The following is an 18038-nucleotide window of genomic DNA, read 5'->3' as shown; positions in this document are numbered from 1 at the left end:
TTTTTATCACAATTGCTCTGTAGTACAGCTTTAGGTCAGGCATGGTGATTCCATCAGAGGTTCTTTTATCCTTGAGAAGAGTTTTTGCTATCCTAGGTTTTTTGTTATTCCAGATGAATTTTATGACTGTGTTTTAATCTGGCCCGCAGAAGGGCCATGAGAGAAGGGGGAAATTTCATCAGTTTCAAATGTCAATATGTACTGATTCTATTTGTCCTATTTACAAAAATAGATCATGCCCTGTGTCTTTCACCTGCAGTTGCCTATATTGGCATCATCAGTGGTTAGCCTCTACTTCCTGGAACTCACGGATGTCTTCAAACCTGTGCACTCTGGATTCAGTTGCTATGACAGGAGTCTTAGCATGCCGTACATCGAGCCAACCCAGGAGGCCATACCATTCCTTATGTTGCTTAGCTTGGCTTTTGCTGGACCTGCAATTACGGTAAGAACTGCCCCTCAAAATGTATTGTTCAGTCCCAGAGAACAAAAGATGATGCAGTTTGTGTAGTTTAAGTGTTCAGGGAAGTGACAAAGAAGGAAAAAGGTAAACTCTAAGCCTTCAACTGGAAGATCTTGTGTAGGATAGATTGTATATATTGACATTATCATGTAGTTGATTTCTTAGCATGGTTGGCATGTAAAATTTAAAAAGATTAAGTGATTTTCTTGCATTTATACATCTTATGAAAAAGGTTTTGTAATCACACAATTCTTTTTAGTAGATACTATTAAATTGCTGATACACTTATAAATGATGTATTTTTCATGTGTTTGCTATTTGTGTTCTAGAAAGTTGAAAATAAATAATTATATACATAATAGACTCTCTCCTCAAAAATGATTTTTGATAATATTTATAGGTTCATTTTTACCTAGTAACACTTTATGCTGATTATGAGCAGTAAGGTATCTCTCTCTCTCTCTCTCTCTCTCTCTCTCTCTCTCTCTCTCTCTCACACACACACACACAAAAATATGCATTGGTATATATACAGAATGAGATACTTTAGATTTGTGGTAGGCATTTACATTTTTTTACATTTTAAAACATATATATATATCAATAAAGTAAATTAAAACAGTTATTTTAAAACTTTATTATTAAAACCAAGTATTGTTGAAAACCACACACTAAAATTAGCCAAGCCAAAGACTATACAACTCAATGAACTACTTATAGTTACAGAAGCCAATAAGAACAGATGTGGAGCTTCACATTTTGTTTCATACATTTAATAATGTTTTTATGCAATTATCTACAACCAAAAATGGAAACGCCATGACAGAATAAAACTAAAAAAAAAAGTTGTTTTATATCTTCCTTTATAATAGATATATATTCATTGCTATATTCAGCCAATCTTTGTTCCCTAATATTTGGCTTTCTTTGCTCTTTATTCTACATGATATACTGTATCCACATATATACTTGTTTATTGAATTCTGGCTATGTATGTTATATACTACTGGGTAGATACTGCATATGCCTGAGAGCAAGCAGTTTTTTTCTATCTGAGATTGTATAGCATTGCTTATTTTGTACAACCTAAGTTCAGGTATTTACCTACAGATTTTGTGACTGCATTTTTCATTAGAGCAGAATAGTATTCTATTTTATATACAGACAATTTTTCATTATATATTCTTCTGTTGATAGACAGATACGTTGATTCATTACTATAGTGACGAAGGTGGAAATAAGGAATGGAGTGCAAATATATCTAGGATAGGGTATGGAATTTTCTGAGTATGTGTCCAAGAGTCAAATATTGGAGTCGTATGGTTCTATTTTTAATTTTTAAGACATTTCCAAACTGATTTTTTCACTATGGCTGTATTAATTTTTGCCTCCACCAAGATTAAATAATTATTTCCTTCTTTACACATCTGTTCCAACTGTTCTTGTCACATTTATTGATGTTAGCTATTCTGACTAAGAGAAGGTAATATCTTAAAATAGTTTTATTTTTCATACTTTTAACAACAAGAAATACTTTGCACTTTTAAAAATATTTATTGGTTGTTTATGTTTGCCTTATAAAAATTATCATTTCTTTTGGCTATTTTTGGTTGGCAACTTCATTTCCGAAGTATTTAATTTATAAAACAGTTGTTTTAATGTGTTAATACCTATCACAAAAACATTTTTATGTAAATCCATTAATAAATAAGACAATCCAAGTCTTGCTGCCATTTCTTCTACCCCCACACTACTAGCCTAAAGACAAGAAACACGCTTCCAGGGTGATGGTGTGTACTCATGCCAGAAGGAACCTTTGCTCATCTCTAGTCTTTTCATAATGCTCATAAATGTTGGGCAAATATTATTAAATTGAAAGGCACCTTTAAATAGAGCTTTTATGAAATTCTCTCATACACTGGCCTTTTGAGGTTCAGTATATCAGCAGTTTTTAAGAGCTTTTTTGTAGACCTTCTAAACTCTATTCTTTCATGTAACCATTACTGGGTATTCAAAGTACTTCTCCTATAATAAATAATAATGTTATTATACTATAAATATATTGAATAAAATATTTCTGTAAAATAATTAAATCCTAATTTATTCAATTTGTAAATTAATGTTATTTGAGCTCCTGTGAATTCAGGGCGGTTGGAATTGTTAATTATGTACATGGAAGCAGAAAGCTTTTTTAAGCCTTTTTTATTTTTATTATTGTTTTAGAGAAAGTTTTTTAATGCATGATATTTCCTGAAGTAGTTGTGCCTTCCCATCATTTTTCTTAGGCATTTGACCATAGCAGAAAATCCATTTGTTTTAAACCTATCACACCAGAGCATTTCTCAGTTGCTTTGTTCCCTATCAGGATTGTTTATCATATGATGCTTCCTCTCCTGACATGGTTGCATGTACTGGGGACAGTGACCTTGGCCTCATCATCTTCCTACTTCTCTGGACTCCCTTGAGTCCAATCATAAACTCTTAATATACAAGTTAGAGATGTTTCCTAGGGCTTGGGGGCTTGAAGACCTGAGAAATCAATTGAAACCTACTACCCTTCTCTCACTGAGCAGACCTGGGGAACCCAGGGCCACCTCCTTCCATGGGGCATTTCTATAGGGTCACCATCCTTTATGCTTCTTAATGTAAAGAGAATCAAATCAGGAACTGTTTATGATTAGAGAAGGTCTCCTATCCAATGAAGGCCTCCAAGGTATCAGTGACGTTTTTCTTCAACAATGGTTTCGTAGACCTTGAGCGAACAGTATTGAGATGAGCTTTGACATCACTGACATATGACAGGATCTGACACTCCTCTCTTGCCAAATATATAAAATTCTTATAGTTTTGTTCTGGTTTCTTCTTTCTTTCTGTTTTTAGGCTTTCCTCATAAACAAGTGCTTTTCTCAGCATTGAGTGTGTGGCAAGTAGAGAAAACAATACTTCTGTCTATAATCTTGCTGCCAACTACCTCAAGCCCTTCCTCCTTCCCTTTGCTCAAAATGAATGTGAACAGACTCTAATCTCTGACCATCAAAGATGCTGATTTTCTTTTCATCTTTGTAGTTGAATAAATTAAAAAATTGCCATCTTCCCGGAAAGTAGGAAAACACATTTAGCTTAGATTTTGCAGCAGACTGGTATAAGGAGAGGGGCTAACAATACACAACAAAGAATTTAGTGTATTTCCATGTCTCATCTGAAATAACAATGTTGGAAACTACCAGTCAAAAACTATACATAGTTAATTCGGTATTGAGTAATAGAGATAAGTCCCCCCTATCATTTCTGTACTCACTGACTTTAAAAAAGAGTTGTCATACCATGCGGTATTTATGTTTGATTTACTGTCAGAATTCCTTGAGGAATATTATATGAAAAATTTGTATATGAATTAAGTCATTACTATGAGATGCACACCCATCACCTATACAATTAAATATAACTAAGGGCGCTACAATTTTTAAGCATTTTGTAAAACAAATAAAAGATTTTAATGAGAACATATAAGCTCACCCAGATACATCTAACACTAACCATTATTCAATCCTAAGTCATTTCATGATCATTACAGTGGCATGATTGTCTCTGTCTGAGGGACTGTCAATCTCTTGAAACCCTATTTCAATTTATGGGAGACAATACTCTTAAACATTTGAAGTCTTTTTAATAAATAAAAGTCACACATTCAGATCTTATTTGTATTTTAAATAGCAATTCAGATTTCCAGGGTAATTAGAACAATAAAAATAATAAATGCAAATCCCATATTTTCAGGTGTGATGCTAAAAATGCAGATAACTATGAAGTGGCTCTTCCCTTGGAGGGTCCTGGTCTAGGAGAGGCAGTCGAGTGAATGAGTAGCATGCGATGCATTCAATAAAGCTACTCTAAAGAGAAAGACAGGTCAGTAAGGGAGCTACATAGAAGGTGATACAATCCATGTTAGGGTATAGTAAGAGACCTAAAAGGAAAAACTCCCTGAATGGAAGGCCACCTTAATAACTTTGAATTCCTTCACTGATGCTGTATTTCTTAAAGTCCCACAGCAACCTTGGGACTATGCTGTGTCCCACTGTTTATATCTTAAAATCCTCTTGATGCATTCTTTAACTATTGATTGATCTAATTACTGTGTGGTTCCTTATCTATTATAAACATGCACTCTGAAAGTTTATCCCTCAGAAAGACTCCTCGCTTATGTAGACTCTCTTGTCATCTACATTCTCCAATAAGATAATCACTCACCTGTGGATTTTTCAAAGTCTAAATATATTTAGTTTAAAAGTTTTTAAACGTAGCACTATTAACATTAAATTCATTCACAGTGCCTACATTTCTAGTTTTTGGCAGGTACTTTGAGTGGTGTCTAACACATTAACCAATACAAGCAGTTCTTCTACCTATTCAGAAATGTGTGTGGAAGGACTATAATCAATAGTATTTTCATAGTCAGACATACTTTCTATGTATTCTTCCTCCTGTTAAATTAAAAATTGTTTAGTAGACCAAATCTGCTTGTCAAATGTTCCTAATCCTACCTCTATACTTACTTGATTTTTCTAAGGCATCTTGGCATTGATGTCAAGATTCTTGAAGCTAGGACAAAATCAGCCACTGAGTAGTTGATTGAATCACTGTGTGATGGGCAAAAAGCTAAAGACTGATTATTGTAATCAAATTGAAGTTCTGAGATATATTTACATGTTTGGTCAATATATGCGAGTAGATGAAATCCAGCCAGATCTCTTCAGTGTGCACCATTTGCTTATTTTTCACTGCTTGCTAAATTCCTAGGATAAATTGTCTTAGGCTTCTGGAGTGTTGAAGATATATCTTTTCCTTGTTGAACTGGCGATGTGTGGAAATGAAGCATAGTTTCTATGTTTTAGCATGTAGGTAGAGTGCTATTCTCGCTGATACTGTGTGGCCTTTGCAGATCATGGTGGGTGAAGGGATTCTATACTGCTGCCTCTCCAAAAGAAGAAACGGAGCTGGATTGGAGCCTAACATCAACGCCGGAGGCTGCAACTTTAACTCCTTTCTCAGGAGAGCCGTCAGATTCGTTGGTGGGTGTGAGGAGCCAAAAAGAATGCAAATGCTTTTTCGTAGGGAAATGCTGTGTCTAATTACAGATATTATGCCCTTAAAGCTGTAATTTAGATGTATACGTTTGGTATGTGATGAGTTTTACATTATACGGGAAACGGGTGTTTAAAAAACAGCATCTAAGCTTTCTCTCAAACATGGGTTATTTAGAGTCACAGCCCTGGTTTTGTGAGCTAGCAAAAAGAGATAAATTTTAAAAAATAATAACATTTCAGAGCATTTTGCCAAACTCTGGTTGAAGCATAAATGTACTTTAAAATAGTTTCAAAGAGTGTAAATTTTAGGCTTTACTTTTTTCCAGAGGGGGTCCATGTAGCCCTGGCTGGCATCAAATTGCTATGATGTTGCTGAGGCTGACCTTGAACTCCTCAGCCTCCTGACTTTGCCTCCTAAGTTCTAGAATTGTGGGTGTGTGGCACCCTACCCATTTTTGTTGCTCTTAATGGAGAATAAGTGTTAGTGAGCTGTCATTAACTGACAAGGCTTAAGAAACTAATAAGAAACACATAAGTGAGTCTGTTTCTTGGCAGTTTTATCCTGAAGTCACTGTGTTTGGAAATGTCACAGGAGACTGATGCATCATGGCTATTTTTTTCTTGATTAGAGTCTCTTGTCCCTCCCCCCACTTCACCTTAAAATTTTTAATAAAGTCTATAAGAAAATTACAGGCGTGACTAAGCAGACTCTGAATCATAGCAATTCCTAACTAATAATCAGTATGGTACCATCTTGATGTAGTTGGAATCACAGACTTATTTTCACTGATATAAAACAGTTACCCACAATATCAGACACCAAACGAAATGTTTTATCCCTCTAACTTAATAAGGGTTATTTTTACCTTATATAATTATTACTTTATAGTATATCATTATATTAATCTATTATATTATTTTAACCTTGTATTATGTTTTCCTTATATTATTTTTGCCTTATATGCTTTAGCATGTCGGCATAAAGAAATTGGTGCCTTCATGTAATAATATCTCATAAATAATTAAATTAAATCTTCTCTCTCATGATGAAGAGAATACTGGCTTTGAATAATTCCCCAAGCTCTGCCCTTAAAATTATCTTTTTATAATCCTATTAATATAGTTAAAAGGCCAGTAGTCCTCTTAGTAGTCAATGACACTGGGGCTGTGCTGATTAGAGGGGAAGAATGGAAAATGGGGTGTATAGTTCAGTGCTAAGCTAGTGTTTGAGGCAAGAAAATAGAACTCCAAGATCCAAGACTGAGCCCAGAAACACGTCCCCGTAATAGAATATGATGCTGTGGACAAAGGGGTGTGAACTCTGAAATGTTCTCAGCATCCTCATCCTCCCTGGACCCGGAGAGTCTCATTCTCCAAAGGTACAATAAGTAGATTCCCTTTCTCTTTGGTCTTTACCCAGGCCATGCACATCTTAGACCACACTGTCTGATCTCTGTGTTCAACACACAGTGATCCATAGTACCCAGTGTGAAGAACAAATCCTAGGGAGCTGGAGAGATGGCTCAGTGGTTATAATCACTTGCTGCTCTTCCAGAGGACTGGAGGAGTTTGGTTCCTAGAACCCACATTAGGCAGCTTACAAATGCCTGTACCTCCTGTTCTGAGGGATATGACACTTTCCCTAGTCTCCATGGGCATCCTCACACTATTACACATCCTGACACACCTACACAATAATTTATATATATTTGAAAAAGGGTAGAGCTTATTCATGCTTCTGGGAAGTAGAATGTAGAGTTCAGCTTTCTGTGTCATAAATCCCCAGTATCAGTGACACTGGGGCTGTGCTGATTAGGGTACAATCACTAGAGGAGAAGAATGGAAAATGGTGTGTACAGGTCAGCTATGCTGGTCTGGAGAGGGTGATGGGGTGCCTCTCAGAATGATGCTGTGAGTGACTCATGAATCAGAAGTCAAGCTTCTGAGTCAGAACGAATGTGGGAGTCAAGACAACCTGGGAGGAAATGTAAGTGCTAGATTGCATCGTAGAAGGAACTACTCACAAGATGAGCCAAGCAAGTGACTTCAAACAAGTATAGAGCTTGAGGCTTCGTAATTTATGATTGGTCCCAGAAGATAAAAGTGGGATTTTGGCTGGAGATATTGAACATCACCACCAAATAAGGCAGCTCCCTCTGCTTCCCTGGCTGCAGCTGTTATTTGGTTATTACAGCAAAGCCTGCCTTCCCTCTTCTTTGCTTAATTAGCACTCTTAGCAGGATTGTGCTACATAGAGAATGAGACAATGGATTCTGGAGGGTTTAGAAACTGTGCCTGGATTTATAGACCATGGTGAGAAAAGAGGCTAAATTACCCAGAAATGCTCAGAAGTTTTAAGTTATTTTTTAATTGGTTGTATACATCATATTACAAATTTAAATGACTTTTATTATATTACTTCTTTGTGAATTTTGTACATGATACTTTATGCAGACTGACTATTCTCACCTCCTCATTTGCTTTTATGTCCTTCCTATCCCTGTCAACTTCCCCTCCTCCCTAAAAGTTCTTGTTCACATTGCTGAGCTTTAGTACTGGGGGATCGGTAGGGGAAGTTGTCTTAGTCATAAATCCGCCAGATTCCAATGAACAGTTTCAAACCCATGATCACATGGATGGGCCAAATAAGATCAGTTGATCGCAAAACAAAGAGAATGAAATTAGTCGCATTTTAATTCTACTACATTTCTCATACCCTGTCCTTCTCAAATCATTCCTCAGCTTTCTCCCAAGTAGATGACAAGTGACCTTTGGTGAACCCTGGTAAGAAATGACCTTAGGCACTGGGGACATGGCTCATGAGTTAAACATACACACTGCTCTTGCAGAGGACCCAGGTTCAGAACTTTAGCACCCACATCAGGCCACTCACAGCTCCCTGTAACTCCAGCTCTCAAAATCTGACACCTTCTTCTGTGCTTTGCAGGGACCTATGCTCAGAGGTGCACAGACACACTAATTAAAAACAAATATTTATATATAAAGGATATAGCCTAATTAACAAGAGTGACTATAGTATACTTACTGCTTGGAGAATTCTCAGTGTATTATGTTGCACTAACATATCAGCATAGTTTTAAAACTTCCTATATTAGAGAAAATAGCAGTGTTCTATAAGGTCACATATCAGCATACGATATGCATAGTTAACACTAATGGAAACCCCTCTTCAGGCAGTGACTTGGTAACAGTGTTTTCCATTTGCTTCTAGGTGTCCATGTGTTTGGACTGTGCTCCACAGCTCTCATTACAGATATCATACAGCTCTCCACAGGATATCAGGCACCATACTTTCTGACTGTGTGCAAGCCAAACTATACCTCTCTGAATGTATCCTGCAAAGAAAACTCCTACATCGTGGAAGACATTTGTTCAGGATCTGACCTTACAGTCATCAACAGTGGCAGGTGGAAAGCAGAACTTTAAAACTATTCCACCCTGATATTTGTGTCACGTCACCCCTGTACCGTCTAAGCATCCCATTTTCAGTCACAATGACCTTTATTTTACTTATGTTTTCAATGCAATAATCTCCTCAGTGACTTTAACACAGATATGGGCTAGTGGCATGTTCTGAATCCTTCCCTGAAAGTCCCCGAATGTCAGTTTCACAGTCTTGCTACAGGATCTCCTTCACTGAACCCATATATTGTGTTCTATGACATCAATGATCCCTTATAGCCAACAGTCAATATGTACGTTGGACTGGTTTATGTTAATTACCAAATATTTGTATCATACCTCTTCTGTAGCCTTTATTTTTAAAGTAGGTAAATTTTACTTTTCTGAAGCTTGTGAAGGAGTAACATCTACAATGACATCTCTTTTCTTTGGATGAATACAAGAATGTTAGCTCCTGAATTTACATTTCAGAAAGTTAAGAATACAAAACTCAAAGAGCTACTAATACATTGAATTCTTTTCAATCAACAAAGTAAAATAAACTTAAAGACAAGAATAAGTTCCTGAGAAACTCAAAAGAAATAAGTAGAGAGATGGAGAACACTAAACAATTATTATGAAAATTGTATTTGTTATTTAATGACTTCTCACAGAAGCAAAGTCCATGGACCAATCAGTAATTGTGTATCTACATTAAAGAACATTATTTCTCATTTCTTCTACATTTGTTTGTGTTGAATTGCAACCATCAAATAATTAGAAAAGCAATAATATCCATGACTCTTTTTCCATGTTTTTCTCCCATTGAAAGAAATTTCTAGTTCTTTTTCTGTGTATCCTTTTCTGTGTGTGCTCCCATGAATAGTGTTGTAAATGAACCTTGCTCCCTAAGCTGTTTAATTTAAGAAAATTATCTGTTGTTTTAGAGGTAATATTCACGTTTCAGTGGGCTAAGCAGAGAATCAATTTGTTAAAACTGGACTTTTCTTACACAATTTTAGAACATAAAAATTCATTAAGACCTACTGGTATAGGAAAATAACTTTATCACTTAATGTAATGAAACTATCTTGGAGCACACAAAAAAAATGGTTAAAACATCAAGCCCAACATGTTATGAACTTTCACGGTGAACTGTTGTAGTTGTAACCCGAGAGTAGTCAACGTCTTCTAACTCATTACAGACTTCATCTTGCGTGTTCCTTTGCCCACCTAATATGTATTTCCTACTTCCTTTCACTTTAATTTTTACTGAAAAGTGTGTCACTGCTACTCTTTAATGCTAATGGTGACCAAGAATACTGCTGAGGGTAGTAAATCACTCTGGTTCTCTCAGTAAACCAGATATGAATTAAGGCTTTGTGGCTTTGAGTTGAACATCTTGCCGAGAAGTCTTGAGGTGATTGCTGGCAGCACACTCAAACTAAGATGCATAACTTGGCTCTCTTCCTTTGGCAGAAAGTCATTCCCGTCCCAACATGCGACCCTCGCTGCCTTTGCCGCTGTGTATGTTTCCGTAAGTATTAGGTTTCTTATTGTTAAATTGTGACCTTTAGAAAAGCTGAGAAATTAATGTTTCCTTCAGGTGGCTGATTACAATTTAGTTCTGCCTCCCTTTAATACAAATAGCATCTAAAGCAGTTATCAGATGCTACTTAGAAAAAAAAAAGGTAAAAATCAAAGAATTTTTTCATTGAGAGTCATAATACTTGCTTAACTTTGGACCATTTTAATGTAATACTTGGTGGGAAGATATTTAGGAAATAGATGAAAATAACCAAAACCAAAGTGCTTTTATTAAATGTACAGAAAACCAAACAGGAACACGGCTTTCAGTATTTATGTGACAATGGTTAATTCTGGGTTGCTGTCAATTTAATAAGTGTTAGGCAATGAAGAGCTCTTGTGTTTGATTGACATAGCCTGTGAAGTCTTTTGCGATACAAATGCACTAAAACAATGTGGTATATAAGAAGGAGGTGAGGATTCACAGGCCAAATACTGCTTCAATAGTTTTCAAATTTCCTGCAATTACACGAGAGCCCCGCTGTTCATTTCGTGACTGTGTCATGCATTTTGCTCCTTGGCCAGCTGAGAACTTAGCCATGGCAAGTGGAAAGGGTGAACATTACATTGAGTGTATCAGTCAGACATTTGGGTTAAACTTCTGGTTTGCTTAGACTTTTCTAACACAGTGGCCTTTCTCGCACACTTAACTCACCTCTTTCATTTTAAAGATGTACTTCAATTCCACATTAACCGATTCCTCTAAGCTCCTGAAACCTCTCTTGGTCTTCACATTTATCATCTGTGGGATCATCTGCGGACTAACACGGATAACTCAATATAAGAACCATCCAGTCGATGTCTATTGTGGCTTTTTAATAGGAGGAGGAATCGCACTATATTTGGTAAATAACATTATTATTGTTTGGTAAATTACAGTTTAAGATGGAAAGGCTTTCATAGGATATTTTGTATAATACATTACTCATGATGTATCATATTTATGAGAAAAATCATAGGAGGCATCTTCATTCTATGTCAAATTATTCTCTATTACCAATAAAATGATTTAATGAGTTCTTCTTGTGAGGCAGAATTCAGTTGAGGATCATTGGTTTTCAGTCTTAAAGTAAGCACTGTGTGTGTGTGTGTGTGTGTGTGTGTGTGTGTGTGTGTGTGTGTGTGTGTGTGGAGAGAGAGAGAGAGAGAGTGCTATAGCATGTATATTGAAATTTTACATATGAGGAAAGTGGAGAGAAATAAAAGAATGAATAGTGAAGTTTTGGAGAAAGTTGATGTAATTTTCCCACCATAAATGTGCAATTTCTGGAATGTAGCTATGTTCCAACTAACTGTGGAATTTTTATCATTGTTTTTATCTCTCAAACATGCTAAACATCTTCTAGATAAATATCTGCATTATAAGGAAACTGGTAGTGCCTATTGAAAGTAGTCATGCATGCATCCTTTCATTCATCTTAAATATTCATTGTCTTCCCATTGACATCTATCATAAAACAAAGGATCCATCCCTCAGAGACTCATAGTATACAAATATTAGTATAAATGGTTACAACATGCCTAGTGACAGAATGTAGTTCCAAGGAATAGGGAATTGCCAATGGAATATCAGGAAGTGTCTCTAGAAATGGTGTGGTAAGGTACAAGAGTATAAATCACATTCAAGGGGAAGAGATTATCACACAAAGAGACAGAAGTGTGAAAGAACAGCTGCAAAGAAAGGGAAATGTTGGAATGAGAAATGATGGTCAAATTTGTATCTTGGAAGACAAGGCTTATGGTGACCTATTCAGTAGACCAGGTAAATAATCAAAGTAATAGATTGCTAGAGAGAAAAGCATTTGAGGGGCTCATGATGAATCAACAGGCACTTAAATAGTTGTGTCTGAAGGACAGAAAAGCCATGAGAACTTTGTAAGCCAGGGACGTTACTTATAGGAGTATCATTGTAGTTATTTAGTACATGCACAATTGCCAGATCACAGAGTCAAAAAGAGCCAAGGGTAATCAATATGCAGGTGACAAATAGGAACAGGCAACAAGAAAGAAACTAAGAGGGGCTGACAGACATAAACATCTGTTGCCTATAGCCACGGCTCTTAGCCATGTGATCTTGGTGCTTGTAAGAATGGAATTACAAAAAAAAAAAATCATGTAAAAATATTTATGGAGTATGCAATGATTCTGCCTTTAGGGCCAATGATGAAACTAAATTTTACTGCTACATGCTTTCTTTAGCAGAGAGGGGAGGATCACATTGAAGTCAAGGGTAATAAGGGCACATAAGCCAAGGTGGTTATGGAGTGTCAACCAGCAGTGAGTGCTACAAGAGAAGGAGAAAAGAGATCCCACTTGTAGTCATAGTGTGCCCGTTGCAGTCATGTAAGACCTCAGTACCCTGGCATTCACATGAGCTTTACAACCAACCCAAAGGTTATGGGTATGACGTTCAACACTTCAGAGCCACTCAGAAACTTGATCCTTTACCTATAGAATTGAATTAGAGCTATAGCTCAGTAGTAGAGCACACAAGCCCTTGGTTAGGTTCCCAGTACCACAAAATTAATTAATTAGTTAGCTAATTAATTAAAACTAATAACTGCTTGTTTCACATGTCTTTCAAAATAAGAATTAAATCACTATATTACCATTCTGAGCACTGAATATTATACAATAGGGTCAAAACTTACTGTTCAGTGGAAGTTTTCCTCAGACATACAACTGAAATGCAACTATTAAAAGAATGTTAGGGAGTCTTTGTGCCAAGGACACAGGTATATAGATTTGAAAGAAGACACTAACTAACAGGATAGCCAGGGCAAAGTTCATGCCTGTAATCTTAAGAGACGTAAGCAGGAGAACTGCAAATTTAAGGTCAGCCTGGTCTACCTGACAAAGTCTTCTTAAAAAATATAAAGGAGGAGGAGGAGGAGGGAGAAGAAAGAAAGAGAGAAAGGAAGGAAGGAAGGAAAGAAAGAAAGAGAGAGAGAGAGAGAGAGAGAGAGAGAGAGAGAAAGAAAGAAAGAAAGAAAGAAAGAAAGAAAGAAAGAAAGAAAGAAAGAACGAGAATGAAAGGAAGAAAGAGAGAGGGGGGAGAAGAAAATGAAAAAAAGGTTAATTTACACATGATGGCATATGGCTAAAATCCTAGCACTTGAGAGGCAGAGCCAGATATTCATCTTCTGCAGGTTTGGGGACCATCCCAATCTTCCTAACAAATCCCAAGCCAACCATATAATTATAATGAGGACTTATCTCAACACACACACAGAGAGGGACAGACGGACAGACAGACAGACAGACAGAAAGACAGACAGATGGGGAGATGGGGAGATGGGGGGATAGATTTTATTCTATTTGGAACATTACCATTCCTAAGCCTATGCTGCTCCTTGGTGCCAAGCATTCTCTAAAATACTAAAACCATGAAATTGCGTGTCTTAGGCTTAAAAGGTAGAGCCAGCCACCTTCAACTGAAACTATCTCACAGGTAGACACTTGCTTCATGATCTCCTGTAACCAGAATAATAATTTTGATACTGAAATTTAACCTTTTCCAAATCTGAAACAAAACAAATAAAGGACTAAATATGAAGACAAAATTAAGTAAAACTTGGCCCACATTTGGTATAAAGAAGTAATTTAATCCAACTTCCCTTGAAGGTCAAGTTTAAAGCAGACAACCAAGGCTAGAGTGTGATTTGAAACAATGTATATGTCCCTGCCCTCATTTCCAAACCCCACACAGGGTTTTTATGAATGATCCATTGTTCTATATTTCCCTGAAGTGCTGCTGTTTGCCATCAGGAGGTATGATTGAAAGGGGAAGATAAATCATTCAAATGTCTTGAGCTGTCTCTTAAAAAGAAGCTCTTGAGTCCAGAAAAAAAAAATGAGTATCTTTGGAATGCAGGAAAAAAGTCTTTATTTCTTTCATTGTCTATCTTTTCTTTCCGAAACATACACACAGTGTGACAATCACATCTGCCGGGACTGAAAGGACTCGCCCTATTTCTGAGCGATTAGCTCAGTGGTCCAGACAGTTAAGAGCTACATACACCACTATTATTCCCCCCCACCCTACCCCCCCCACCCCACACCTGAGTGATTACATTTTCATTGTTTTATTGGTATTTGATCCATATGTACAGTACCTACCTCAGTTGTGTGCTCCCTTGGGCATTCTAGGAGAACCGTGATTACTTGTTCCTTCTAGTGTGTGATACCTGTCATTTTTCCTCCAACCCCAGGGCCTGTATGCTGTAGGGAATTTTCTGCCTAGTGAAGACAGTATGCTTCAGCACAGAGATGCCCTCAGGTCACTGACAGACCTCAATCAAGACCCCAGCAGGGTTTTATCAGCTAAAAATGGGAGCAGTGGTGATGGTATTGCTCACACAGAGGGTATCCTTAACCGAAACCACAGGGATGCAAGCTCCTTAACAAATCTCAAGAGGGCCAACGCTGACGTAGAAATCATCACTCCTAGGAGCCCCATGGGGAAGGAGAGCATGGTGACCTTCAGCAACACGCTGCCCAGAGCCAACACCCCCTCCGTGGAAGACCCAGTGAGAAGAAACGCGAGCATCCATGCCTCTATGGATTCTGCCCGGTCCAAACAGCTCCTTACCCAGTGGAAGAGCAAGAATGAGAGTCGTAAGATGTCCCTGCAGGTTATGGACACTGAACCAGAAGGCCAGTCACCACCCAGATCCATAGAAATGAGGTCCAGCTCAGAGCCCTCGAGAGTGGGGGTGAATGGAGATCACCATGTCCCGGGCAATCAGTACCTCAAGATCCAGCCTGGTACAGTCCCCGGGTGCAACAATAGTATGCCAGGAGGGCCACGCGTGTCCATCCAGTCCCGCCCTGGCTCTTCCCAATTGGTGCACATCCCCGAGGAGACCCAGGAAAACATAAGCACCTCGCCCAAGAGCAGTTCTGCACGAGCCAAGTGGCTGAAAGCAGCTGAGAAGACCGTGGCCTGTAACCGGAGCAACAACCAGCCACGCATCATGCAGGTCATCGCCATGTCCAAGCAGCAGGGCGTGTTGCAGAGCAGCCCCAAGAATGCCGAAGGTAGCACGGTCACCTGCACAGGCTCCATCCGCTACAAAACCCTGACTGACCACGAGCCCAGCGGCATCGTGCGAGTGGAGGCTCATCCCGAGAACAACAGGCCCATCATTCAGATCCCGTCGTCCACCGAGGGCGAAGGCAGTGGCTCCTGGAAGTGGAAAGCTCCGGAGAAAAGTAGTCTGCGCCAAACCTATGAGCTCAATGACCTCAACAGGGACTCAGAAAGCTGTGAGTCCCTCAAAGACAGCTTTGGTTCTGGAGATCGCAAAAGAAGCAACATCGACAGCAACGAGCACCACCACCACGGCATCACCACCATCCGAGTGACCCCGGTGGAGGGCAGCGAGATAGGCTCAGAGACACTGTCCGTGTCCTCCTCACGCGACTCCACCCTGCGCAGGAAGGGCAACATCATCTTGATCCCGGAAAGAAGCAACAGCCCTGAAAACACAAGAAACATCTTCTACAAAGGAACCTCCCCCACACGGGCTTATAAGGATTGAGAGATGGCCCTCTTGTCATCATTTTGATGACACCCCCACCCCCCACCCTCACCCCAAGACCACTCGTTTATTGTACCTTGTGCTCTTTTGGGTTTTTGTTTTGTTTTGTTTGGGGGCCTTTTTTTTCCTAGAAGATATGGAGAGCCTTCTTGTCCAACTAGATTGTTTACCATCAGCCTGGAACTCTCACTGAACCACCACAGAAATCGTGACGATTTTACACCAAGGTAAAGGAAAAGCACAAAGCAAGACCCGAACTAAACTCATCATCAGAACAGTCCTTAAGACACAGGCTTTGCAGAAGGTAGTATTAAGATAAAGTGATTTCCTCCGATGTATAGTATTTAACTTTCTGAATGTGCCAACTTAATGGAGGTTTTTTTTTTCATTATAATTAGCTGTGGGAACCCAAAACACATAGGTTTTCCCAACAGCAGAGGCCATGCGGTATTATATATTATTCATTTTTGCAGACTCTGCACCAGAAGAGCAGACTGGGCGGTGCTGATTATCACAGTGCATCTACCATTTAAACTCTCAAACTCTATGTAGCTGTGAAATAGTGGTGTGCAACCCCTCGTCAGAGAAATGCTACTTCATTCAGAAGACGCCAGTGACTTTGTGTTAGAATAGACCATTCTTGGCTTCCCTGTAGTGGCTCTCTCATGGTAGAAAAGAAAAGAAAAGAAAAGAAAAGAAAAGAAAAGAAAAGAAAAGAAAAGAAAAGAAAAGAAAAGAAAAGAAAAGAAAAGAAAAGNAAAGAAAAGAAAAGAAAAGAAAAGAAAAGAAAAGAAAAGAAAAGAAAAGAAAAGAAAAGAAAAGAAAAAAGAAAAGAAAAGAAAAGAGAAGAAAAGAAAAGAAAAAGAATTGGACAGGGTTTTGAGCATTTCTTTGAAAGATGCTTTTTTTCAACATCTGAAAGCTTGTAGGAATGTTTTCAGTGAAACAGAATAACTAGTTCTCTGCATCATTTTTCTTCTTTTTATTTAAGTATTGGTAATGCTGCTTTCTGGTATATTTTTTTTTAGTGAGTGTATTCGCATACTTAAAATACATTGTTTTAGAGAATATTTTGAAATTATTGTGATTACATTTTTCATTTTATGGCTTTCCCTTAGTTTATTAAGTTTTCTGAGGTTACACACATTCTTCTATTTTAAGAAAGCAAAAGTGACAACTTACATTCTTTGTGCAAAATACACTGCTGTGAGGTCCTACACAAGAAATCTGAGCCAAAGGTTGAAACTGTGCGTACCAATGCCAGATACACTGGTCAAGGTCAAGATGTCTCCAATCCGATGGCATAGGTTATCACATCAGTTAAGTAATCCCAAAGTTTCATTTTGTTCCAGAGCATTTCATTTTCATGTTATCTTGATAATCACCATAGTGGAGCCACAGTGGGGGTGAGTTTGACTCCCTTTCCTGACACACTTTTAACTGCACATCAACAGTAAGAATCTAGGCAAATGCTAATTGATAAATAGAAGTGTATCACAGTATAAGTTTAGAAAGCATATCTTCAAAATATGAGACCAGGTAAAGCTTTTGTGCTTAGAGTATAACCAACAGTTTTGGATGTCTGTCTTGAATCTAGAGCCTTGAGCCTAAATCAGAGGAAACCTTATTGTTGATAGCAAGAAGATAACATATTTTTGAAGTGGTTTTCCAAGTTAGCTGTTTAAAGTGTGGAGAAGGATTTGGTTGTTGAAATTTGGTATTAACCTTTTTTCATGCCATGTCTTAAGAATTATAATGTACACTCGATGATTGCCAAGAGAGGGGGAGAGGGAGGGGGAGGGAAACAGCCAACAGCAGAGCTGGTTGGTCTGAACTCAGTGCAGTTTTCAATGAGAACAACAGCTGTCCAGCAAGGAATCCTATCATCCATTCTCAGCTTCTACATTCAAAGGGCAGAGCTTTTTAGAAAACTCATCCTCCTAAGGCATTAGGAATTGA

General features: G+C 38.0%; 1 protein-coding gene across 1 annotated transcript in view; it reads left to right on the top strand.

The window, feature by feature from the left end:
* Plppr4 (phospholipid phosphatase related 4) overlaps window positions 1-16844 on the top strand; it is a 39915-nt gene extending 23071 nt beyond the window's left edge. The window contains exons 2-7 of the mRNA XM_021158220.1: window positions 260-445; window positions 5403-5532; window positions 8780-8975; window positions 10429-10486; window positions 11208-11381; window positions 14748-16844. Coding sequence (XP_021013879.1) covers window positions 260-445; window positions 5403-5532; window positions 8780-8975; window positions 10429-10486; window positions 11208-11381; window positions 14748-16079 — 2076 coding nt within the window. The 3' untranslated portion in view covers window positions 16080-16844. The remainder of the gene's footprint in view (window positions 1-259; window positions 446-5402; window positions 5533-8779; window positions 8976-10428; window positions 10487-11207; window positions 11382-14747) is intronic.
* The last annotated feature ends 1194 nt before the right edge of the window (window positions 16845-18038 follow it).

This window comes from Mus caroli, chromosome 3 (assembly GCF_900094665.2).
Source record: "Mus caroli chromosome 3, CAROLI_EIJ_v1.1, whole genome shotgun sequence".
Lineage (NCBI taxonomy): Eukaryota > Metazoa > Chordata > Mammalia > Rodentia > Muridae > Mus > Mus caroli.
Note: the sequence above shows the minus strand (reverse complement) of the source record. Positions and strands in the feature narration are given on the sequence as shown.